Source organism: Suncus etruscus, chromosome 3, assembly GCF_024139225.1.
Source record: "Suncus etruscus isolate mSunEtr1 chromosome 3, mSunEtr1.pri.cur, whole genome shotgun sequence".
NCBI classification, from domain to species: domain Eukaryota; kingdom Metazoa; phylum Chordata; class Mammalia; order Eulipotyphla; family Soricidae; genus Suncus; species Suncus etruscus.
In genome coordinates, this window is record NC_064850.1 from 151,524,388 (window position 1) to 151,551,540 (window position 27,153).

Consider the following 27,153-nt stretch of genomic DNA (forward strand, 5'->3'; position numbering starts at 1 on the left):
CAAGGCAATAAACGGAACAATATTAAAATAATGAAATAATAATCACGTCACAGTCATCTAGAGTGGCAGATTGTGTGGTATTAAAGTTGTTAAAGGTACTTGCAGAACTATCACAATGCAAGTCACTAATTAATGCTGGAAATGTTTCAACTGACCCACCTTGGCCGGTCCTACAGGATGTTCCCCAAGAACTTTGCCTCTTGGCTGTAAGTCACTGTACTGTGAGCTGCACTGGACACACACATTCTCCAGGTCATACGTGTCCGGTGAAGCTGGCCGAGCTTGGCCTGGAGATTCACATGCAGACTATAACAGGACCACCAGTATAAACAGGTGAAACCTGCTAAAGCTCAGGGGTGAAGGAAGAGTGTCAGTGTACCCAGCAGCCATTCCTGCTACAGCATAGGGGTAAGGGTACCCACCACCCACACTTACAAAGCACAGGAGGGCAGAGTGTTTGGGTCCCTGCCACCCACACCTGCTTAAACACAGGGCTGAAGGCAGTATCCAGGGACTCACCCCCTAAATCTGCTCAAGCATGGGGGTGAGGGCAAGTGTGTCCAGGTCTGGGTCCCCCCATCCGAAAAGCTTGTTTGTCTGCACACTGCTTGAGAACAAGGTGCTGTAGGCATTCAGGGGTGAGTTGCTTCCAGTCGCACAAGGCACATGCCTTCCGGAAGATGAAATGGGCAGTCAAAGAACCAGAGAGTGAGGCCTTGGTACCAGAGCTCATGCTGAGGCCACTCAGACCTCTAGTCGAACTCTGGAGTTTCTCATAGCCTTTTGCCCAAATCTTGGGTAAGATGAATTTCAATCTCTACAAGAGACAGGTTCCACCTTTCTCCTAACTCTCAACTGCCAGGGCTCACCCAGAACACAGTGATCAATAGCTATTTTGCTACTAAACCAACCACTTTGGGGCTGTATTTCAGTTAAAAAGAACAAAAACCCCACCTACCTTGCAGGCAGGATTAACCCACATTACGATTCTGTGGCTAAGGCTCACTATTGGTCATACCCCACAACTTACAGTGAATGGGTGACCCTAATGTGGCAGAGTCCACTGATGCAATGAAGCTACATCAACAGCACACCATGAGCAAGAACAAACAGCACCGCAAAAAGGTGTCAAGAGACTTCAGCGTTATTTTGACTAGACATTCTTTGTGGAGAAGAGCTGGGGGAGTGGAGGAAGAGGGGGTGGGAGTGTGAACCTTCTGGCATAAGCACACATCAGTCATTATAGTAATACAAGAGTCCCAGAGAACTGGAGCAGGAACATCAACCATTCTCTCTGACTGATGTTTCTAACAAAAGCACTAAGCTCTTCCAAGAACTTACCACATGCACACAAACCACTTCTGTACTGTTGCCTTTGAAATCCATGTACTAACCAGAGAGCTGATTTGTACAAACAGTGGGTCATGTGCTGTCCAAACTGTATCTGTATTACACGGTTTGAACCAAGTACCTGGGGCTTAAAAAAAAAAAAAAAAAAAAAAGTATTCATGATTTTAAAAAAAAGTAAACAAAAATTTTTTTACAAAGTTTCTAATTACAGGCAGCCTTTTACCCAGACTTGTATTTTGTAAAAGTTTTGAGGTGGGTCTGTTCGAAAGTGATTCATATCTGGATCTATGGTTTAAAGCAGTGGTCCTCAAACTATGGCCCGCCGGCCACATATTGTATTTGTATCTGTTTTGTTTCTTCATTGCAAAATAAGATAATATGCAGTGTGCATAAGAATTCGTTCGTAAGTTTTGCTTTTACTATAATCAGACCCTCCAATGGTCTGAGGGACAGTGAACTGGCCCCCTGTTTAAGAAGTTTGAGGAACCCTGATTTAAAGCCTCCAGATTGAAAAGGTGCTCTGAACCTGACTTTCAAAACAAGCTAAACATCTTTATATGCCCAAATTCATTTTAAATAAATAGCAGTAATATAGTAAATTTTGACTGACTTGGGTCAAGCACTCCTGTTAAACTGGAGATTATTTAACCCTTGTCCCAATCCACAAAAGACTGCCAAATGATTTTTGTGTGTGCGTACAGATCTGTGTGCGTATTAATACATCATATATGTAAACACACAGATATATAGATAAATAGGTAGATATAGATACATATATATCTCAAAAAGGCAGTAACAAAAATACCAAACTATGCTTGCATTGTGGCAGCAGAATATGAGAGTTCTTAAGAATGAAGGGGAAGATGGATAAGATTGATCAGTTTTAAACGTATACTAGCTGAACTTTTACCAAACTTGCCCGTAACTCCCCTCCTAACAAACAGACTTCTTTTAAGAGGAAGGAGTTCCTTACACAAAATGCTGTGTTCACATAAATCTGTACTACTCAGAACAAAACCAGTTCTGCTGCAGAGATTGTGGGTTCGCAGGGACATTTAAGCTTTCATTAAACTGGAAAGCAATCAAGTCTTTATGTCTACAAATTATACATTTAATAGTTCCACAAATTTGGCCAAGTTCATGATGACATCTAGGATGTTTTCACCAAATCGTAGACATAGATATGGAAATCGTCATCAAACTTGATGAAGTAGACAGACGGTTTGGCTTCTACTTGATGGATGACCATGCCAGTCCTTTTAGAGCCGTCTTCTTTGGCATATTCCACTTGTTTGCCTACCAGGCTGTCCACAACTTCGCCTGGTTCCCTTTCTGCTGGAGGTGAATCATCTATATTTAAGGGAAGGGTAAGAGTTCAGGTCAGTTTTTAAGTACATACCAATTCACAAGCCTCTTTGAACAGCAATTTTAAAAATTCATCATGACATTCTAAACCAGTTTCCTCCCACCTTCCATTTCGCCTTCTCAGAATTAGTTCTTCAAATTATTGTTTTAAACTGTTATTCAGATTATTAAATTATTATCCAATATACTAATTATTAAATTGTTGTTTAGAACATGCTACAAAGCAAATAATTCCTACTGGAATCAATCTAAAAGTGTCAGGGTAAAATGCCTGGTCCTTGATTGCATTCCACATCTTCCATACCAGTTTCAAATTAAAGATTTACTATGCTTCATAAATGGGTGCTGCTACGAAGAGACAATTCTCAAGACTAAATAAAATGTTTTGCCTGCAGGAGACCTGTCTCTTGTCCCCAGTACCACATGGTCCTCATAGGATCAGTAGTATCCCTCAATTATGGAATGAGGAATAGCCCTGAGCACCACCATTATTTGTCCCCCGAACCTCCCCTCCCATCCACTATAACACTAGAAATGGGTGCTATGTGAACTGCACTGAAGATGAGGATTTTGTGGAGGCTTGGAGCCCTGTGCCCAAGATTTCAATGCTAGCTGGAAAGAACTATGTATATGTTCTGTAAATTCGAGGGTGGCACAAGAAGTTTCAGCAGACTATCACCATCATTAAACTAAGAATGGAAAGGGGGCAGAGAAGCTGGCCATGATCCCACTGGAAGCTCTCAGTCATGAAGAGCCTCAGAAAGGGAGACCTCATCTTAGTGTTTGGCCATATCACCAGTACATCTCACTGAGCCATTACAGCCTCCACTTTATTCTTATATGTGGCCTCGATTGGATCATGTAATACATTTATAATTTAAAACACTGAGGGTCAGAGCAATAGTACAGAAAAGCAGGAGAGTGTTTTCTTTGCAGTTTTCCCTGACATTTTCCCAGGCAGTTGACCTGAGTTGAATCCCTGCCATCCTATCATCCATCCCTATCATCCTATCACTCGGTTCGGAGCCAGGAGTAAGTCCTAAGAACAGCCAGGTATGGGCCCCAAACAAAAAAATAAAGAAATGAAATAGAGGCACATGCTATAACTTAAATACTGAAAGCATGATACTGAATGAAAGGATTCAATGAAAAGGATTCCACATTAGACAATCCATTTATATCAAACCCAAAGTCCCAAGCAGGGAAAAACCCAAATAGGAAGCAAAATCTTTTTTTTTTTTTTGCAAAGGAGTAAAAAAAATTCTATAACCTATGTTTGGTGCATGCCTGAAAAAATATACTTAATATTCTAAATTTCAACTTCTTTTTGTATTAGCCAAAGTTTCCACTAAACACTTACTAGAGTCAGGCATTATGCGAAGATCGCCTTCTTTATAATCGTCTAAAAGCTGGTACATGTACAAGACAGGATCTTTCTCATAGGTTATATAAAACCATGTGTTCATTATTGGTGCACGTGCTAACACCATTCCCCTCCACTCGTCTTTAGAACCATCTTCAGTCTCAAACATGTGCTCCACAGCTTTGCCAATCATTGTGTCTGCCAGGTGTGCATCGCTGATCCTAGAAGTTGCTAAGAGGGAAAAGCAAGCAGTAGTCTATGAGGTATTCAATAAACAGTTTGTCAACACTTAATAAACCTGGAGTTCTGTCCACTTAATATACTTACTCTGCCAAGTCCAGCTAGATCAGATTGAGAATCTGGTCTTTATTTCTTCATAGTGTTCTAAATACTCTTTGTATTATAACTAAATCAGAACTCAAATATAAAATGACTTTACTGTTTTTTTTTATATATATATATTTTGGTTATCTTGTTGTTGCTGTTTGTTGTTGCACCACACCTGGTGACACTTAAGCGTTACTCCTGAGATCAGAAATCACTCCTGGCAAACGAAAGGGACCAAATGGGATGCTGGGCATTGAACCCAGGTCAGCTGTGTGCAAGACACTGTGCTGTACCCACTTTGGCCCCAATATTTTTTTTTAAATATGGAACGCTTCACGAATTTGCGTGTCATCCTTGTGCAGGGGCCATGCTAATCTTCTCTGTATCGTTCCAATTTTAGTATATGTACTGCCGAAGCGAGCACGGCCCCAATATTTTTTAAATTTAGATATAATTTTAGGTTTAAAAGAGCTGTAAAAGGATCAAGTATAAAATAGGAGCATTCCTTTCTGTTTTTGTGCCACATCCTGCAGTGCTCTAAGATCATTGCTGATGATGCTCAAGGGACAATAAGAGTGTTGGGGACTGAATCTGGGTCAGCTACATGCAATGTAGGCTCTTTTCCAGTGGTACTAACCACCAAACTTCCTATCCACCGACATTTTACAAATCCACATACCATTTATAAAGACTGAAGAATAAACGTAATGGAGACATGGATACCAATTTCCATAGCATTAGAATAGTATTTGTGCAGTTACACCAGATGGCACGGTCCATTTGTTTACAGTGTTCTGGGCTTTCCTTTCACCCTTTGAACAACAAAATGCTTTCACAGGGGCTGGAGAGATAGCATGAGGTAAGGCGTTTGCCTTGCATGCAGAAGGATGGTGGTTCAAATCCCGGCATCCCATATGGTCCCCCGAGCCTGCCAGGAGCTATTTCTGAGCATAGAGCCAGGAACGCTGCCCGGTGTGACCCAAAATCAAAATCAAAAAAAAGAAAAAAAAAATGCTTTCACAGACATCTGGATGTGGGTGGCCTTTCAATTCAGTTTCTTCTTTTCACTGTCTATATACTTTCTGATTACAGGTTATCATTTTAGTCGTGCAATATCCTGCTTTTTCACATTTGTCCAAGGTTCCACAGAATGCAAGGTTGCCAAAAGTTACTTTAAGCTTTTAGTCAAAGCTTTAAGGTCAAAGGAGATGCCAAGATATGGCCTCGCGGTATTTCCTACTGACATTCAGTATTCCTTGTAGTTATACTATTCTACATGCTTTATATTTCAGCTTTTGGACCACACCTTAAAGTGCTTAAAAGCTCCAGTGCAAAGGGTCACTTCCAAGGCTCTTGCATGCGAAAGATGTGCTCTAGCTCTCCTCAGTGTCTCTATTTGCTATGAACTTGTACACAGTGACAAAAAAGCAGAGAACTGTTAGATGATTTCAACAAATATATGGCTCAATGTCTGCTGCAGGTGAAATAGCTGCTTAATTTCCTAAGGTCTGGGATATATCCAGAGTCCTTGACTGCTACAACACGACTCTCCTCTTTGAAAAGTAGGTACAAAATTACATGTTCCATTCATTTTTAACACTACTGGAAATCTCACACACACACAAACCACCAACTCTCTCATAATTCTATCATTAAAAGTAGCTCTATATTTCTGGCTATTTTTGATTTGGTCAAATAACTTTTCTACCCATGGAATTTGCTTTAAAAAACTAACTCGTAAGTATCAAAAGCAGTAATATTTAAATAAGCTAGTAGTTTTATACTTAACCCAAGATGTGGACTGTTAAAAAATAAAGTGTATTATTTAGCACAAGTAATTGTTACATAGGTTTGAGCAACCAGAGTTAGAACTAGGAAACTTCAGTTTCTTGTAACAAAAATGGACTAACATCATGGTCAACAGAAAATGAGATGTCCATTATGGAAACAAATGAGGTGTTTGATTCACTCAGACTAGACAGATCAAGATGTTTAAAATGGGAGCCGGAGCAATAGCACAGTAGTAGGGCGTTTGCCTTGTAAGTGGCCGAACCAGAAGGATCCAGGTTCGATTCCCAGCATAATTCGAGCCTGCCAGGGGTGACTTATGAGTGCAGAAATTAAAATTTAAGAAGATTTATATGAAAATTTCACTCGGGGGCCAGAACAATACAACAGGTAAAGCGCTTGCCTTGCATGCTGCCAACCTGTATTCAATCCCTGACACCCCATATGGCTCCCAGAAGTCTGCCAGAAGTGATCTCTGTGGGAACAGCCAAGAGTTAAGCCCTGAATATTGCAGGGTGTGGCTCCAAGACAAATGGAAAAGAATTAACCTTCTGGGACTATGTGTACAAGAACACAGAGCAAAAACGTAAAGAAGAAAGAAAAGTGATTTTGAGTTTCTTCTAACAATCTGACTCCAAATCGCTAATCTGACTCTAGAGTAAAGAGGCCTTTAAAAGCGAACTACAAATATAACCCCATTCAAGAATTAGCACCAGGGCCGGAGAGATAGCATGGAGGTAAGCGTTTGCCTTTCATGCAAAAAGTCAGTGGTTCAAATCCCGTTATCCCATATGGTCCCCTGAGACTGCCATGAGCGATTTCTGAGCAGAGAGCCAGGAGTAACCCCTGAGCACCAATGGCTGTGACCCAAAAACCATTGAAAAAAAAAAATTAACACCATCTCTGACAGCATTTCAGCCTGAAGAAAGTTCCACCAATTTGAATATATCCTTACCAATCTTAATGCTTTGTTTTAAACTTAAAATGAAACAAAAAAATAAGTAAGACCAATCAGTATTTAATAGAAACATTATGCCTTTATACATGAAAAGGCTGGGCCCAGAAGAGGACTGTAACAGGTGCTTTGCATGAAGGAGTCCCAATTCATAAAGGAGCGCTGTCTGGTTACTCTCCCCACCTTAAACCATTGTCCGGTATTGTACACCCTCACCTCCAAAAAAACCAGCCACTCATTCCCACAAGCATACAAACAAATCCAGAGGAACATGTACTAAAACTGACATATTTTGATTCAATTTTGGCCCAAAGTATAACTATCTTTTATGTAGTAATACACAACACAACGAAAGATGTGATTCACATCAATATTCTAAAATAAATGTAAATTACTCTAAACTACTATAACTTAGTGAAATAAAAATTAGTACATAGGATATTTGAACTATTAATATTTTTATTCATTAGGGTCTAGGTAGTGAGCCAAATATAGTGAGTTAGAAGTTATTAAAGTGAAATCTTTTTAAATAATAAAAAATACATCTTTGTGCACCTCAACATTCCTTGGCCTTTGATTTTTAGAACATGTGCTCAATTTTTGTGTCTTTGAATGACTGTATAAGTATTTTAAAATACTAACAATATGATCAAAAAGGATTCATTTCAGTAAGAATTTTTAAACCATGTAACAACAAAGAACTTACCAACTCTATCAGGAAGTACTTCAAGGGCAGAAACTCTTTCATCTTTATTGAGTTCTAGTCCATAAACACAGTCAAATCCATCGTACTTTATAAGGTACAAAGAAGGATTTACAGGCACCTGGTCCAGAACGGTTCCTTTCCACTGTGTAACAGGGCCATTCCCCTCTTTCCACCCATGCTGAATCCTGCAGCCTACGATGTTCCTTCGGGGCTGGGAAACAGGCTTGCTGGGCCCCACACTGCTCCGATGTTTTCTGCATTCACACATACACATAGATAAGTACGTATCTCTGGATCCATCACAATCACAGCTCGCTGGCATCTCATACCACCAGTGACTTCCAGGTCTTGTGCTTATTCTTGCTGCCTCAAGTGGCTTCAGGCAGGAGGTAACAGAGAGGCCTTGCTCTATTAATTATGTGTGTACCAAAGAGCACGCACTGTTAGCAACTAGGAATTCTTGCACAATCCAAGTATGAACAAGCAGAAAAACACCACACCAACAGAAACAGAAGCTCTTAACATGAAGCATCAGTTTTCATATTCTACATTTTATTAGATTTGAAATTCTCCAAGTTAATCAAAGAAGTCAAAGCCCAATCACACAAACATGCATGTGACTTTATATATACTAGAAACACAGATACTGTTAAAAAAAATGTGTAATGTGATTTCACTCATTCTTATACCCATGTAATTCTTCCTCCATGGCTTAAACAGTAAACATCAACTAGACATTTAGCTTTTACTTAACCTGGGATCCATGCTGGCTTATACCCATGCATTTTATCTTTGTTACTTCTCTAGAAAACACAAAATCTTAAAACACTTAAATTCATAACAAATATTTAATATATTAAAATTATTGAAGCAACTCCAACTACATTCTTTCTGAAATATTAACGATTGAAAAGATCTACATACAATGTTTACAAATAATACATCAGGATCTTGATGTCAGGGAAAAAAATCCTCGTTCACCTAGAAATCCAAAGACAAGGGACAAGATTTGGCTTGAAAGCAAGCTAGAGGCAGAGAAGCAGCACTAGTATCTGAATGCTACTTCCTATATAAGCTAAGAATAAAAGAGCAGAAAAGATCCCCAAACACACACAATTTCATGAACATGAAGCTCACTAGGTATTATCAGGAACAACATAACTTAATTTGTATATTGTTTTGCTGCACTCAGCTTGGTGTTCAGAGAAACACCAGGTAGGTGCAGGGAATCAATCATATTCAGACATACTGAATATACATGCAGGGCACAATACTTAACCTTTAGTTCTCTCTGGCCCAAAACTCTATTTGAAATTGAGTTGGAAGAATTGGAAGGGGGGGGGGGCACAGAGCTGTAATACAGAGCTATAGGTAGGATGTTTGCTTTGCAAGTAACCGACCCTGTTTGATCACCAGCACCACAAATGGTTAGTCCTTTTGAGCACCACCAGGAGTGATCCCTGAGCAGCGCCAGAAGCCCTGAGCTTTGTGGGATGTGGACTCCCCAAATCAAAACAAAGCATGGAACTAGGTGAGCTAGGGAAACATGTGCAGAAGCAAGATGGCAAGCAAGAGAAACAGGACAACTTCTATACAATAGAACTACCCAAAAGAAAATAAGAAAACAACCCCACAAACATTAATTTAAAAAGAAATAAAACCTTCCCCAGGGTTGGAGAAATAGTACAGTGAGTAAGTGCTTGCCCTGTACATGCCGAATCCAGGTCCCATAGTTGGAACCATATATGGTCCCAGGAATCCCACCAAGACTAATCCCTAAGCATCACAGTATGTGACCCCAAAACAAAATAAATAAAAAGAACTGAGTTTCAGAATCAGTCTGTCCATGTCTCTTTTAGTCTTTTTCTAAATGCATATACGAAAGGTATATACCACTGGTTCCATTTCTCTGGAGAATACAGACTGCAACCAGAAAAGGTCTATCTCATATTCAAAGGCATAAATTTTACCTTGATTCTAAACAAAACCAATCAAGCCATTGACTGTCTGAAAGGACACCAAGCCAAAACTGCCTGGTGGCACTGTTCGGTGGTGTCCCCTCTTCTGAAAAAAGAAGCAGCATCTCTTTCCTGCCAGCCTCTTAGAGGCATTTAGGCTGCTTCTCTGTGCCTAAGAGTAAGTGCCTCACAGCTGATTGGTGTGTCTCTTTTCAAAATGGATCTTGTGTCCTTGAACTCTGATCTTATTCATAAATCTGCTTCTGTGTGCAATGTTTTCCTCTCACCTTTCCTCATCTATGCATCTGCAGTATGGATGAATGAGGATTGTTTCTAAGTGCATAGCCAGGAAAAAAACTCTGAAATGTAAATCAAGTTTGTTATTTCTATTCTGACAGCATTCAATTCCCTCTGGCTTTCAAATTACATTTGATCATACATTTCTCTACTAAAACTTACTAGTAATCAGAATCTTTATTTTTCTTTCCTTAGCACAAGCAACAATAAAAAGAATTTTTTTTTGTTTTTTGGGTCACACCCGGTGATGCTCAGGGGTTACTCCTGGCTATGCAGTCAGAAATCGCTCCTGGCTTGGGGGACCTATGGGATGCCGGGGGATTGAACCAGAGTCCATCCTAGGCTAGCGTGTGCAAGGCAAACAATTAAAAAAATTTTAATCAAACTGGGTGAGAGGGTGTGTTGGGTATGAGGGGATGTCATGTAGAAGAGATTATACAGCAGCAGTCCTGAGTTTGATACCTGGTACCCCTTTCAGTCCCCTGCAAGCACCACCAGGAGTGATCCCTGAGCAGAGGCAGGTGTGTTGTTCCCCCCACCCCCAACCAGGTGGGTCACTCCCTTCTCAAACAAAACCTAAGGGCCAGTCAGATGGCTCAATGGGTAGGCAAACCTGCTTGGTATGCAGGAGACCCAGGCTCAATCCCCAGCATGTCTTTGGCCTCTAGCAAGCCAGAGCTGAGATTTGCCTGGAAGGGTCCCTGGTATCCTTGAGTCCCACTTAAGAGCCCCTAAATTCATTTCCGTTCATATAATATATCCCATAATGTTTCTTACTTCTACAAATAGCTGCTTATCATCTTGAACAGTTGTAAAACTATATTAAAAAAAAAAAAAAGACTATAGACCTGGCTGGCTTTGGAGAGGAGTTTAGGCTCACTTCACTTCCTTTCTTACTTCCTCTCTAAACTCTTAGCAGAGTTTGGTGCTGTTCAAATGTGGGGTTTCTGTGTGTCTTCAGATTTAGTGCACTCTCCCATTTATGTATGACTTTGTGCTGTTCTGTCAGAGCCCCTTAGGGGTCCGATGGTCCCAGTGTTCCCATTTTAAATGCAAGTCCAACTGATGAAAGAGTACAAAGCCTAAGTAGTTTCCTAGCATGCGGCTCTGGTGGACTCTATCAGATTCAAGCCCTGATTACCACATACGCTCCCCGCCCCAGGTCAGCTATGGCTGTGGAGCACAGAGACGAAAGTAGCCTAAATAAAATGAGGTGTGTTCCCAAAACAAACAAACAAAAAAAGCAAAAACTTACACTAAAAAATCCAAGTCAAGATTATACCAAAATGTGTAGCCTCAGCTTCCTCCTTCCCTAGAACAGGCAGAGCCAAAGGCAGTGAAGTGCAGGAGAATCTGCCAACCTCCAAACCCCCCAAAGCATCACCCACAACCTCTGCTTACTTTGAATAATTTCATTCTTTTCCTCTCCTCTCCCCTCCCCTCTCCTTCCTCCTTCACTTTTTACTTTTTGGGCCACACCTAGAGGTACTCAGGACTAATTCCTGATGGTGCCTGAAGGGATAATATAGGTGTCAGGGATTGAATCCAGGTTGGCCACAGGCAAGGCAGCACTGGCCCAAGGTTCTATCTCTCCAGCTCCAAGGAGCTACTTTTGCATTCCAAATAGCTAAGAGATACCTTCCTTAAGCTCAACCTAGCTTCATAGAAATCTGTGCAAATTTGTTTTGGGTCTTCCAGAAACTTCTCAGTGTTGGTCTTCTGGTTATTGCAATCTATCAGTTATCAATAATAAAGACTGTAAACTTGGGGCCAGATCAGAGTACAAGGGGGAGGGGGAGGCTCAATTTAATCCACAGCAGGGCTTGAACCCCCAGCAATCACAGGGGGTGATCAGGAAGGCATCAAGTTGAGAGAAGACCCAGAACAGCATCAGGTATGACCCCGAAACAAAAACCAAAAGGCACTTCCTTAGCATGCATCCTCAATGTTTATCATTCCATTTTGGCTAGTTATATGATTCAGCAGAGAATGTCTAGTTTGCATGCTCAATCAATCCCCAGCACCACACAAGAAATAATTCTCACAGTCTAATATTTTTATTTAGTCTTTATTATTATTATTATTATTATTATTATTATTATTATTATTATTTTGGGTGGGGGGTTTGAGTCACACCCGGCAGCACTCAGTGGTTACTCCTGACTCTATGCTCAGAAATCGCTCCTGGCAGGCTCGGGGGACCCAAGATTCGAACCACTGTCCTTCTGCATGCAAGGCAAATGCGCTATCTCCATGCTATCTTTCCAGCAATAACCAGAAGATCAGCACTGAGAAGAAAAAAATTAAGTAATTAAAGTATTCCAGGCTATAGCATCTATCTTAGGTACACTAGAGTGATCAACTAGACACAGCCCATCTTCAGCAGTGGTGAGTACGTGCAGCCTCTGCAAAACACTGCCTCCAACCTGGTCAAGCCAGTGCTACTCTAATGGGGATGTTGCTGGAGATCCTATGAAGAGACTCCTGCACCTGCAAGGTTAGAGGGGCCAAGACACTAGCAAATCCTGAGTGCTGCCAATTCCAGGATCACACTCTAGAGAGCTCAGAAAGTCTAGAGACTCAGAAAATATCTAGTTAACCTATTCCCTAAAATGGGAACGAAGATGAGAGACATCCATGTACTGCTCAATCTGCTAATCTTGGCCAAGCATTAATTCAAAAGAGTATGACTCTGAAGGGTTTTCTGGCAGCACTCAACTGTTGGATTTCTCAGACCAAGAGGGATGAATCACAAACAGAAGGAAACATACATTCAAAAATTTTAAAGAACTTTGTCTGTTGTACTGAGATCATAAACAGGGCCTTGCATATTAAAGCATGAAATTTATGACCCCAATTCTACCAACATCTGATACTGCATCTTTGAATAGAGTTAATGATATTTCCCTTGTCCTAGTTGGTATTATTATGGCATAAAAGTGCTCCCTTGTTTATGCCCCAATGGATTAAAAATAAGACCCACTGGGGCCAGAGCGGCGGCACTAGAGGTAAGGTGTCTGCTTTGCAAGCACTAGCCTAGGATGGACCAAGGTTCGATCACTCAGCATCCATATGGTCCCTCCAAGTCAGGAGTGATTTCTGATCACATAGCCAAGAGTAACCCCTGAGTGTCAACGGGTATAGCCAAAATAAATAAATAAATAAATAAATAAATAAATAAATAAATAAATAAGCAAACAAACAAATAAATAAATAAGACCCACTAATTAAATCAATTTCTTTGTGATGGTGAGAGGAACATGGCAAGGAAAGAAACTGCTTTTCTGATATCTACTATTTGATTAGAGTGCTTTCTACAGCCAACTTAACAATGTCAAGAGGTGGAAAAAGAATAAAGTTTCCACTTAGATTACTTGTGGTTTCTTTTTTTAAAATTTTATTTTCTTAATTTAAACAACATGGTTATCAGGTTATTAATACAGTTGTGTTTATTTCACAGATAAAGTTGTTCATGATTGAGTTACAGTATAATGTACAACTTTCACCAGTATACATTTCCCACCGCCGTCAAGTTTTCCCCCCTCCCCCATGCCCTCTCTCCGTCTCATCTCTGGGGCACACATTTTTCTTCTCTCCTTTCCCTTTCTTTTTTCTTCTGGATACTTTGGTTTGTAGGACAGTACACAATTCCAGCCACCAATGTCCCTAGTTTCCCTCTCACCCACCTTCCCCCGCATTCTCAATCTCAGGAACTGTTTCCTCTCCCCCCACCCCCTGTCTACCCTCCTTCTTTTATACTGTGATTTGCACTACTGCTAGCTACAGACTATCCCATTTCAGCACCCGAATTCTTGTCTAGTGATCAGTTCCAACCATCACTGTCACTGTAACTATTCACTACCCTAACTCCATTCATTACTCTTGGTGGCAAGCTTCCTACCATGGACTGGTCCTCCTGATCCTCATCTCTTCCTGCTCTGAGTATTACCAAACTATTATTTTTATTTTTCTTATATCCCACAAATGAAGTGAGATTACTGTGTATCTTCCTCTCCCTCTGACTCATTTCACTCAACATAATAATCTCAATATTCCTGTATAAGCAAATTTCATGGCTTTATTTTTCCTAACAGCTGTGTAGGATTCAATTGTGTAGACATGATTCTCTAGCCACTCACCTGTTCTCAGGCACCTGGGTTGTTTCCAGATGCTGTTGATTATAAATAGTGCTGTGATGAACATAGAAATGCAGAGGGCCTTTCTGCATAATGTTTTTAGGTTCCTAGGGCATATCCCTAGGAGTAATATTGCTGAGTCATATGAAAGCTCAATATCTAGTTTTTGTTTTTGTTTTCTTTATTGTTGATTCCTAGTTTTGTTTTGTTTTAATAAATTTTAATTTTTGGGTCACACCCGGCAGCGCTCAGGGGTTACTCCTGGCTCCACACTCAGAACTTGCTCCTGGCAGGCTCGGGGACCATATGGGATAACGGGATTCATATCAATGATCTTCTGCTTGAAAGGCAAATGCCTTAACTCCATGCTATCTCTCCGGCTCCAATTCCTAGTTTTTTTGTTTTTTTTTTTTAGGAATATCCATACTGTTTTCCAAAAAGGCTAGACCAATCTGCATTCCATTTCTCCCTGCATTCACTCCACACCAGCACTGGTTGCTCATGTTCTTTGTGATATGAGTCAGTGTCTGTGGTGAGATGATACCTCATTGTTGTTTTGATTTACATCTCTCTGATGATTAATACTGTGGAACAGTATGATAGCACAGTGGTAGGGCAAAGTTTGCCTTGCATGCGGCTGACCCAAGACGGACCTGGGTTCTATCCCGGCATCCCTTATGGTCACCAGGAGCAATTTCTGAGTGCAGAGCCAGGAGTAACCTCTGAACATCAACAGGTGTGGCCCAATAACAAATGAACCAAAAAAAAAAAAAAAAAATACTGTGTAACATTTTCTAATGTGTCTTTTAGAGATCACTATTGTCCCTTTTCTTTTTTTTTTCTATTGAAACTTACTTAGAAAGAGAAAGAGATTGTGTGTATTCAAGAGAGACACAGACTTCTCCAGAGTGGGAAAAGAAAACAACCCATAGAGATTAGCAAGTGGATCCACATTCAAGAGAGAAAAAAAAAAAAAAAAAAAAAGCAAGCTTCACTAGTTTCTTTTGTGATTCTCTCACCTTGTGCCTTAAGAATATCAGAGATGTCCATAGCTAACAGTAAAAAGCCTCTAGTCTAGGATGTGGAGGCGTTCCAAAGCCCTGTTCACTCTCACTGGTGTTAATGACTAGGAGGTGCTGCTGCAATCTGAAAGTACCAGGCTTTGACTTTCAGAGAAAGACTGTCCACACCAGGCTTCATCAGATGGCTGCAACAACAGTAGACTTGTCCATTTATGGCACACATTTACTATGTTTTTTCAGATGTGATTACAAAGCAGTCAGTAGTTCAAGAAATATGGCAGAGTCATTACTGTGGTCCTAGGATAGCAGTCCCAGTTCTAAGTCCAAGTCCTGTCACTCACTTCTTAGGTATGCGACCCCATTAAACCAATGGGCTCATGTTCCTATGGGACAGGCAGCCAAAAATGACCTAGAACCACATTAGGGATGCAAGGCAGAAGTGGCAACGACAATGTTTATCAGTGGCTAGTCAGTTCCAGATAATGTAAGCCAACTGTCACAGCCTGCTGTACCTAACTGTACATAAAGGAGAAATGTACCTAAGCTAAGATGCGTTCCAATCAATGTCCTGACACAGAAATCTGTTCAAATTAAACAGGACACCTGAAAACCAAAACAGTTGAAAATTCATCTTCAAGAGCACCCCAGTTTCCCTTATCATAAAATATCCAGAAAAAAGCATTTTCCAAACATCTCTAAAAGACTGGCATGTCTTGTCAGAACTCCCACCCCCCAGAAAGGGTATGTGTAGCCTGACTTAAAGCATTTTGTTTTCATTAACTCTACAAGATAAAACCCAACAAGGCAAGGCTTCTGGTTGCGGTATGGCTGCTGCTTCACACACCTCAGACTTCCCAGAGTCCTAATATACCAATGGGCCTATCCACTGCCAAGATACACACACCTGGCACATGTCCAGGATGCTCAGATGCACATGCCAGGATGCAAACAGAGGCATCTGTACCTGGGTTCGTTCTCAGCTGCTCTGGCCAGCGAGAAGAGCATGCCTGAACACGTAATTAGGAATCCTATGTAGTGCTGGACACTTTCCCTTTCTGAATTTCCTACAGGGTGACAGCGGGGCAGGTAAAAGAAGGTTCTGTTTGCTTTTCTCTTGTTCCCATAGACTCTGCATTTGCAAGGAGTCTCTGCTGAGAAGTATACCCGCTGCGCCAATCTAGTCTCTGATTCTGCAATAAGAAGCTGGAGGCAAAGTGGATGGAAGAAGCTACGCCTGACTCAAAGGTTAATCTTTGAGTGGCCTCTACACTGGCCACTACCCCTATTTACCCTCCCCCAAAGCCCCTTTATAGCCACTATTTGTCAGATATGAAAGCTCTTGTCCTTTTTTCCATTCTTCAGGTTTGCATTAGGGAAATAGGGTCATTAACTTTTAAATTCAAATTCTCCTTTTGGCTGCACTGTAACACTTCAAGGCTCCAGAGTGTAGGTGAGCTGAGCATGCCTCCATTTATTTAAAGCACTAGATCAAGAGATACATGGCAACTTTGGGGGCTGGTGATAGTTGGGGGTTACTCCTGGCTCTGCACTCAGGGATTACATGGAGCTAGGCTTGGGGGAACCATACACAGTGTTGGGAATCAAAGTCAGGCCAGGTGTTTAAGTAAGTGCAGATCCAGGATATTTAGACCAGGCTAGGGGAAAAGAAGTGAGCAGAGACACACTGCACACCATTATTCAACTTACAAGGGGCATGCCCACACACTTGAGATTCACAATAGCGTTAAGCTGTCCACCTCCCCTGGGCCAATACATTCCACTATAACAGCCAGAATCTGCCACCCACAGAAAGTATCAAAAAGTGCTTACTTGTGGGACGTCCTTTTCTTCATCATGCTTGCAGACACACCTGCATGGCCTACAAGAGAATAAAAAAGAGAAAAAGATAAATGAAAACAAACTTCTTAGAATTTCTATAGAAACCTCCATCATGTTCACATCTTCTGTTTACTTAGTTTTTGAAAAAGGGAGTCTGGGAAGGCACAAGTATAGGGGGGAAACGTTCTCTCTCCCTAATCAGGCATAAAAAGGAAAATCAAGGGCCCGGAGAGAGAACACAGCAGCGTTTGCCTTGCAAGCAGCCGATCCAGGACCAAAGGTGGTTGGTTCGAATCCCGGTGTCCCATATGGTCCCCGTGCCTGCCAGGAACTATTTCTGAGCAGACAGCCAGGAGTAACCCCTGAGCATAGCCGGTTGTGGCCCAAAAACCAAAAAAAAAATAATAATAATAATAAAGAAAATCAAGATTGTGTGGACAAAAATAAGTGACTATCTTAGCCTTGCACAGAATTACATCTGAATACAGAGAGTAGGGAATGACTGCCATGAACACCTGGACCCAAGCCTAAGGTAGGCGGCACAAGATGGCGGGTGGACTGAGTCCTGACAACAGGCAGTTGGGAGAAGACTGCAGGCGGCCCAGCGGTGATCAGAGAGCACCAGCAGTAGGCCTGACCCCCACCCCACAACAGAAGAGCACTGTTTTGTTCTTGAGAGCAATGGAAGAGAAAGGGTATCCAACATCTTCCACTACAATAGGAAAGAAGGCACAAACGCTTTCAAGTCTGACCTAGTCATCCATTTCAACACATTCACCAATGAGAGTCACAAAAACGGTTTCCCTTCCAGAAGAAAGCAACTCACAGAATGAAAACTGTTAGAAACCCACCATAGCACAAATTGCTTACAGGAATTCAAGAAAATATGGAAAGTACAACAGTACTTTTTCAAATGCCTGCAAAAGTCATGAGTGCTGGGATGTGACCCAAGTGGTACCACCAAGTGCCCAGACTCTTGTGCATCACTGGGTATGACCCCATAGGCAAAATATGTATTAACTATGAAAAAAGCAGACTGTAAATTCATAACGAACTTATGTCAAGCAATTTAAGAACACTATTGAAAGAACTACAAATATGGGCAAAAGTACAAGAAGCCCATTCTGGTTTGATCCCTACAAATGGGCCCCCAATATTGTCCTCAGGGTAACTCCTAAACAGCCAAGAACAGCCCCTAAGGAAAAAACAAACAAACAAACGAACGAACAAAAACCTAAGTATATAGAAGTAGGTTCAAGATCCATTAAAAATCAAAAATTAGGGGGCCTGAAGAAATAGCACAGCGGCGTTTGCCTTGCAAGCAGCCAATCCAGGACCTAAGGTGGTTGGTTCGAATCCCGGTGTCCCATATGGTCCCCCGTGCCTGCCAGGAGCTATTTCTGAGCAGACAGCCAGGAGTAACCCCTGAACACCACCGGGTGTGGCCCAAAAATAAATAAATAAAATAAAATAAAAATTAGGGGGCCGGAGAGATAGCATGGAGGTAAGGCGTTTGCCTTTCATGCAGAAGGTCATCGGTTCGAATCCCGGCGTCCCATATGGTCCCCCGTGCCTGCCGGGAGCAATTTCTGAGCATGGAGCCAGGAGTGGCCCCTGAGCACTGCCGGGTGTGACCCAAAAACCACACACACACAAAAAAAAAAATAAAATAAAATAAATAAATAAATAAATAAATAAATAAATAAATAAATAAAAATTAGGGACCGGAGAGATAGCAGAGCAGTAGGGTGTTTGCCTTGCATGTGGCCGACTGGACCTGGCAGGGACTCGGTTAGACTCCCCATACCCAAATGGTCCCCCAGTCAGCCAGGGGCGATTTCTGAGAGCAGAGCAGGAGTGATTCCCTGAGCACCACTGTGTGTGGCCCAACAACCAACCAACTAATCAACCAATAACGTTTTCAAAAGAATTAAATTGCCAAAATAAAAAAGTATGATCAAAAAGGGGGTAAAAAATGAAAAAAAAATTATGAACTGAGGGTTGATGCATACCACATCTCCATAACTCCACCAGAAATCGGATTCCTGGATCAGATGCGGCCCCCAACATGCCCAAATCCATGAACGAAGACACTCCAGCACAAATGGTTTAAATATGGCTCCTCAGGGATTAGGAAGGAGGTTGGAGTTGCTCAGAAACCTTCAATGTATTATCCAGTGGCCTCCTGTCAATGAAACTGGACTGCACAACAGTGAGCAACAAGTCGGAGGAAAAGCTATTTGAAACCTCAGCACAGCTTCCCAAGTATCTCGGGAAGAAGCTGAAAGTCAGGCACATGTGTGGGCTCCTGAGCCATGTGTCGCTGCTATGCTCATGTGCTGTTCAAGCATGCCACTTGCCTCTCCCCCTGGAGAGGACTTACGCACTTTAGTGCTGAAATGGACTTGGGCTCCTGATCTTTCTGCCTTGGAAGAAGCCCATACTCTCCTGACAAGCATTACTCTTCCTCTCCTCTTCCTCAGAATTTCTACACAAAACCTGTTTTTACTTAACTTAAAAAAAAAAAAAAAAAAAAAGATAAACAAGACCATCCTAAGATACAACTTGACCACATTTCTAGAATATTTTGGGGAAATGGTATTTTAAACAGCTAAAGAAGGACTGAACAATGTAGAGCAGGTAAGGTGCTTTGCTTTCTCTAACAGGCTGACCCATGTTTCAATTCCTGGCAGCTCTATCAGGAGTGACGCCTCAGTGCAGAACCAAGAGGAAGCCCTGAGCACAGTCAAGTGACCCAAAAACAAAAACAAACAAAAAATCAACAGAACAGCCAAAGAAGAAGACACATCAATATAGTTTTGCTATTAAAAGCAAAGTATGTCAAAGGGGTGTAAGATGACTGCTAAACTCAAACAACAAAACTCACAAGCAAAAACAGATGTCACAGAGCAACTGCAGTGGACAGTAACACCTGAGTGATAGGAAGGGCCAGGGCCAACAGGCACAGAATCAGGGGACACCAGGTGCATGTGCATGTGTCTTCAGCAGAAAAGGTCCCAGGGCCAAGTGTCTATGTGAGCAAAATGGGCCAGTCTCGGGGCCACAGGGCAAACCCTTGGTTCCTTATTCCTGGGGCATTTGGGAGGTTGGGGTGCAGTGGGAAGAAGGCCAGAGGACCCATGACCCCATTAATGAGCTGAGAAAGGGTGACCACTAGTGACAGGTATTTCCTGGAGCCCTACCAGTGTGTACACAATCCTGGGATACCAGAACCTGCACCAAGAAGACTCTGGGCAATTGAGTGATATTCCCTGGATGATGATACCCCACTCCCCACCCCACCCCACCACAGGATCCTTAAAGAGTTATTCTTACTGTTTGGAGGAAAGACTCCCGTGGGGTGGGGTGTCCTATTCCTAAGAAAGGATTCTGGTTCCTGGGGAGGTCCTCAAGAAGGGATTCCCATCCCAAGTGAGTCCAGAAAAGATCAAGGCCCAGAGAAATATCTATAAATTAAGGCAATGTCTTTGGAGATGGCCTGCTGGGTATAACAAGGGCCCCATACAGATGCACACAGTGGACCCTACGGTTCCCAAGAGAATCTCTATAATTCTGCCACACCTCATGGGTTTTGTTGCCTATAAAAAGCAAGCATCCGGGGCCGGAGAGATAGCACAGCGGTAAGGCGGTTGCCTTACATGCGGAAGGTCGCTGGTTCAAATCCCGGCATCCCATATGGTCCCCCGAGCCTGCCAGGGGTGATTTCTGAGCGTAGAGCCAGGAATAACCCCTGAGCATTGCTGGGTGTGACCCAAAAACCAAAAAAAAAAAAAAGCAAGCATCCATTCTTTATTCTCATCCTTTTATGACCCTCTTCCTCCTGATTCTAATACTTCCCCCAAGATTTTCTGATAAGGCAGTAGACCAGAATCCACTGAATGCATAAACTTAAACTGACCTGACCCTTAACCACTAGTCACTGACCATCAGTAAACTTCATCCAACATTCTGGCTCCATCACCAGGTGCTTCCTACCAATAGTCGGTACACAAAGTAAGAATCCCAGTTCCCAAAATGGGGTTCTGATCACAGGAAGGGTTTCAGTTCAGGAGGAGTGGTTTGTTGGACAACCTGATAGGGAAGCATTCCATCCCCAGGGTTTTTATGGACCAGGCCTTACGCTCACCCCTGGCTTCTAAACAGTAGCTGGACAGTTGGGATTCTTCCTCACAGTGTCACCTCACTGTGTCGGAACAGCACAGGCCCTCCACAACTGCTGCCTTCTCTTTTAAGGCACCCACTGCAGGTCCAAGGGGCTTCCTCATATACCTCTTGTGCCTACTTTCCCCCAATAGTGTGGAGTCAACACTATCGGGTCAGTCTCCACAAGGAAGACCAGAGAAGCCAAGGAGGAAGGAAGCTTAGGGATGTACACAGCCTCCTACTGCTGAATACTCCTCCACAGAGGTCCCATGGCCCCTAGAGAATCATCTTGTGAGCCCCCTACTTTTTAAGTGAAACAAAGTTAAGATCTTTTTTTTTTTTTTTTTTTTTTTGGTTTTTGGGCCACACCCGGTAACGCTCAGGGGTTACTCCTGGCTATGCGCTCAGAAGTCGCTCCTGGCTTGGGGGACCATATGGGACGCCGGGGGATCGAACCGCGGTCCGTCTCCTAGGCTAGCGCAGGTAAGGCAGGCACCTTACCTCCAGCGCCACCGCCCGGCCCCAATGCTTTTTTTTTTTTTTTTTTTTTTTTTTTTTTTTTTTGGTTTTTTGGGCCACACCCGGTGACGCTCAGGGGTTACTCCTGGCTATGCACTCAGAAGTCGCTCCTGGCTTGGGGGACCATATGGGATGCCGGGGGATCGAACCGCGGTCCGTCCTAGGCCAGCGCAGGCAAGGCAGGCACCTTACCTCCAGCGCCACCGCCCGGCCCCAAAGTTAAGATCTTAATTACTTATGTTTTGGGGTCACAACTAGTGTTGCTAAGGGCTTTCTTATTCTTTAGCCCCTACACTTCAGACCACTTTTACCATTTTAGTAGAAAGAAAATGTGTCTATATCGTATTACTGAAAATGTTTATTATATTTAAACTTGATATTATTTTCAGTTTGAATCTTATTTTATAAAGTACATGCATTAAAGATATTTTATTAGGGTCAGGAACAATAGCACTGTGGGATGGGCACTGCCTTGTACAGATAAAATGTAGGTTCGATCCCTGAAAGTAGAGCAAGGAGAGAACCTTGAACACTGCCAGGTAAAAAGCAAAAAAACTGAATCAACCTTTATTATTAAAAAATGAAGCATGGGCCCGGAGAGATAACACAGCGGTGTTTGCCTTGCAAGCAGCCGATCCAGGACCAAAGGTGGTTGGTTCGAATCCCGGCGTCCCATATGGTCCCCCGTGCCTGCCAGGAGCTATTTCTGAGCAGACAGCCAGGAGTAACCCCTGAGCACTGCTGGGTGTGGCCCCCCAAAAAAAAACAAAAAACAAAACAAACAAACAAAAAAAATGAAGCATGGGGCCGGGCGGTGGCGCTGGAGGTAAGGTGCCTGCCTTGCCTGCGCTAGCTTAGGACGGACCGCGGTTCGATCCCCCGGCGTCCCATATGGTCCCCCAAGAAGCCAGGAGCAACTTCTGAGCGCATAGCCAGGAGTAACCCCTGAGCGTCACAGGGTGTGGCCCAAAAACCAAAAAAAAAAAAATGAAGCAGGGCCCGGAGACATAGCACAGTGGCACTTGCCTTGCAAGCAGCCAATTCAGGACCAAAGGTGGTTGGTTCAAATCCTGGTGTCCCATATGGTCCCCTGTGCCTGCCAGGAGCTATTTCTGAGCAGACAGCCAGGAGTAACCCCTGAGCATTGCTGGGTGTGGCCCAAAAACAAACAAACAAAAAATGAAGCAAATAAACCTTTATTATTAAAAATACAGAAATGGGTCTATATTTTAATATTGCAAAACAGAGTAAAAATAATTTTCTTTATTGTTTTTGAGCCACACTCAGTGGCGCTCAGGAGTTACTCCTGGCTCTGTACTCAGAGAATATCCATATTATTTTCCAAATGGCTGGATTAGACTGCCTTCCCACCAGCAGTGAATGAGAGTCCCTTTTCCCCACATTCACTCCATCACTGGTTGTTTTTGTTCTTTGTGATATTTGGCAGTCTTTGTGGTGGGAGATGATACTTTATTGTTGTTTAGATTTGCATCTCCCTGATGATTAGTGATGTGGATGGAGCATATTTTCATTGTGTCTTTTCGCCATGTCCGTCCATTTCTTTTCCTCATTTTTTGATGATGTTGGATGCTTTTTACTTGTTAAGTTTTGCCAGTACCTTATGTATCTTAGATTTTCTAGCCCTTTATCAGATGGGTATTAGGTGAAGAGTTTTCTCCCATTCTGGAACTATATACTTTTTATCCATCCATTCATCTAACCTCTGGCATTTGTGTTGTTTCCAGATTCGGACTGTGAATAGTGCTGCATTGAACTTTGGAGCAGAGGGCTTTTCTGCATTGTGTTTTTGGGCCCTTACAATGTATTCCCAGGAGTGGTATTACTGGGTCATATGGAACTCAATTTTGTTTTTTGAACAATATCCATATTGTTTTCCAGAAAGGCTGTACCAGTTGACAGTCCCAGGAGCAGTGAATGAGAGTCCGTTTCTCCCCATATCCCTGTCAGCACTGTTCTTGTTCTTTTTTTGTTTGTTTTTTCGGGCCACACTCATTTGATGCTCAAGGGTTACTCCTGGCTAAGCACTTAAAATTGCCCCTGGCTTGGGGGGACCATATGGGACGCTGGGGGATTGAACCGCGGTCGCAATCTTTCCTTGCAAGCGCTATGATATTCCTTAAAAACTGAATATTGGGGGCCGGAGAGATAGCATGGAGGTAAGGTGTTTGCCTTTCATACAGAAGGTCATCGGTTTGAATCCCAGCGGAGTCCCATATGGTCCCCTGTGCCTGTCAGGAGCAATTTCTGAGTGTGGAGCTAGGAGGAGTATCCCCTGAGCACTGCCTGGTGTGACCCAAAAACCACAAAAACAAACAAACAAAAAAAAAATGAACATTGAACTTCCTAATGATCGAGCAATACCATTCCTAGGGATATATGCCCTACAACACAAAAGTGCCCTCTGAACTACTATGTTCTTCACAGCACTATTTACAATAGCCAGAATCTAGAAGCAATCCAGGTGCTAACAACATGAGTGGCTACTTTGTGTGGTACTTTTACACAATGGAATATTATGCAGCTGTTAAGAAAAATGAGGTTGGGGCCGGGTAGGTGGCGCTGGAGGTAACGTGTCTGCCTTGCAAGCGCTAGCCAAGGAAGGACCGTGGTTCGATCCCCCCGCGTCCCATATGGTCCCCCCAAGCCAGGGGCGATTTCTGAGCACATAGCCAGGAGTAACCCCTGAGCGTCAAACGGGTGTGGCCCAAAAACCAAAAAAAAAAAGAAAAAAAAAGAAAAATGAGGTCATGAAGTTTGTTTATACATGGATAGATATGGAGACTATTATGCTGAGCAAAATAAGTCAGAGAGATAGAATAATTGTACTCCTTTGTGGGATACTTAAAAAAAAAAATCACAATATGGTAATATTCCCAAAGAAAATAGAGACAAGGATCAGAAGGACCAGTCCTTGACGGGAAGCTTGCCACAAACAGTAGGGGAGTACAGTTAGAGCAGAGAAGGGAACACTATGACAATGATGGCTGGAAATGATCACTCTGTACAAGAAGTGGGTGCTCAAAGGAAGCAAAGTGATACGCATGATACCCCTTCAGTAACATTGCAAACCAGTGTTTAAAGGAAAAAGAGAGGAATGGAGAGTGAGATTTTATATATATATATGAGAGAGAGAGAGAGAGAGAGAGAGAGAGAGAGAGAGAGAGAGAGAGAGAGAGAGAGAGAGAGAAGAGAGACTGTTGGAATATTGGTGGCAGGAAATGTGCACTACTGGTGAAGGGACAGCTGCTGGACATTCTAAGACTGATATTCAAGCAATTTAGTAACTATGCAAAAAAAAATAAAGATCTTAGATCACAATATGTGATATCTCTCCCTTCCCCCCCCCCCCCCGCAAGGCCAACTCTCATCCAGGTATGGTTCAACCCCATTCCCACTTCCCTCAAAAAACATAATCTTCCAATGGGCTTAAAAAGGCATTCTTGGTGCAAAGCGGTAGGGCATTTGCCTTGCACGTAGCCAATACTGGATGGACAATGGTTCGAATCCCAGCATTCCATATAGTCCCCGTCCCCTATCCCAGTCAAGAGCGATTTGAGCGCAGAGCCAGGAGTAATCAGAGTGTTGCCGGGTGTAATGAGCCCCCCCCCCCACCCAGAAAAAGAAGTATTCTTAAGTCTAGAGGAATAGCACAGCAATAGGGCATTTGCCTTGCATGTGTCCGACCCGGGACAGACCTGGGTTCTATCCCTGGCATCCTATATGGTCCCCAAGCCTGCCAGGGACGATTGCTGAGCAGAGTCAGGAGTAACCCCTAAGCTTCACTGGGTGTGGCCCCAAAACAAAACAAAACAAAAAAAGAGTATTCTTGAGGCCAGAATAATAGAAGAGCAGGTAGAACATTTGCCTTACATGAGGCCAACCAGGCTTCAAGTCCCAACATCCCATATGGTCTCCCAAGCCGACACGACTATAATTCTGAGTACAGAGCTAGGAGTAAAACCCCTGAGTGCTGCCTGATGCAGCCCAAAAAGGGGAGGCAGGCAAACGTACACTAATTTAGGGCATTACTACATCAACCAAGATCTAAGATGAAAATCTTTTTTTTTTTTAATGAAAATCCTTTTAAAGAAAAGAAGATATGCTAAGTTTGTTCTGGCCTAGAAACTAAAATGATTCAAAATACTAAATTCCATACCCAACTACATTACTAACTGAAGATACAGACTTTTAAAGTCATAGGTATCAATTTATATAACATAACTTCCCTGGAAAATATGAAGAGACAATCTTCCAGAAAAGTAAAAGCACCATATATACAGTATAAACAGGAAATGACAGAGGTCATTAGGAAAGGGCAAAATCTAAAAGAGATCTCCAGAAAGCAGGAAGATTCAGCAGGAGATGGACCAGTGATCAAAGGGACCCACACAACTAACTAACAACATACATAACACATCAAACACAGGTTCACAGCAACGACATCACACGAAGAGCTTCTCCAAGTTGAGAAAGATGCATTAAAAGATGAGGAAAAGTAAGGTCATAGAGGTGTTATACAGTCAAGTTATCCAAGTATATGAGAATAATCCAGAGACTGTGTGGTATGAGGACTGACCCTGTGGTCTGTGCATGCTCTCCAGTCCTGAAAACACAGGTTCTGGCTACTAAGAATGCAAATGCTTTGCATGTTAGAACCCCTGGTTTGATCACTGGCACTTAAGCACTGGCTCAAGGTCCCTGGAACATGATAAAATGTGGACCAAAAGCAAGAAAAGAATGCAAAATGGCACAGATCTCATACACCACACAAAATTCAATATGCACTTCATGTGTGCATACAAGAAGCAGTGCACTTAATGCACAGAAATCACTGAGTAGGACTCCAGGGACGAGGTACAATGCCAGGCTGGACCAAAGCTGACCCATACTACTGACCTATCTAGGCAAGCTAAACTACTGCTCCAGCCTGTCAATATGTATTAAAAAATGGACGAAGTTCTGCTTCTATAAATAAACCTATTAAAATGAACCAGCAAGAAAATCAGATATAGTCATTTGTTGCAATTATTTCCAAGAGAAGAGTAGAAACTACCAAATGCCAAAATAACCTGAAATGGCACATCCACAAAGTAATCTCTTCTTCTGTAAAGAGTAATGAGGTACTCCTGGGACTGGAGTGATGGCACAGCAGTAGAGCATTTGTCTTGCACGAGGCTGACCCGGGACAGTCCTGAGTTCAATCCCTGGTATCACATATGGTCCCCTGAGCCTACCAGGAGCAATTTCTGAGTGTAGAGTCAGGTGTATCCCCTGAGCATGCCGGGTGTGCCACCCCAAAAGTCATGAGGTACTCCTACAGAATGCTAAGTAGTGATCACATCA

The 27,153-nt window shown here is 42.5% G+C and overlaps 1 protein-coding gene and 1 non-coding gene across 4 annotated transcripts in view; both read right to left on the minus strand.

Moving 5' to 3' along the window:
- Positions 1 to 1,838: 1,838 nt before the first annotated feature.
- SPIN1 (spindlin 1) overlaps positions 1,839 to 27,153 on the minus strand; it is a 57,073-nt gene continuing 31,758 nt past the window's right edge. For all 3 annotated transcript variants that reach the window (XM_049769580.1, XM_049769579.1, XM_049769582.1), the window contains exons 3-6: positions 17,098 to 17,146; positions 7,855 to 8,108; positions 4,076 to 4,309; positions 1,839 to 2,700 (exon numbers count right to left, since the gene is read on the minus strand). In XM_049769580.1, the coding sequence (XP_049625537.1) occupies positions 2,501 to 2,700; positions 4,076 to 4,309; positions 7,855 to 8,108; positions 17,098 to 17,146 (737 nt within the window). In that variant the 3' untranslated portion in view covers positions 1,839 to 2,500. The remainder of the gene's footprint in view (positions 2,701 to 4,075; positions 4,310 to 7,854; positions 8,109 to 17,097; positions 17,147 to 27,153) is intronic.
- Positions 4,723 to 4,829, minus strand: LOC126005594 (U6 spliceosomal RNA). The gene has a single exon (XR_007494641.1). It is a non-coding gene; the product is annotated as a U6 spliceosomal RNA (small nuclear RNA).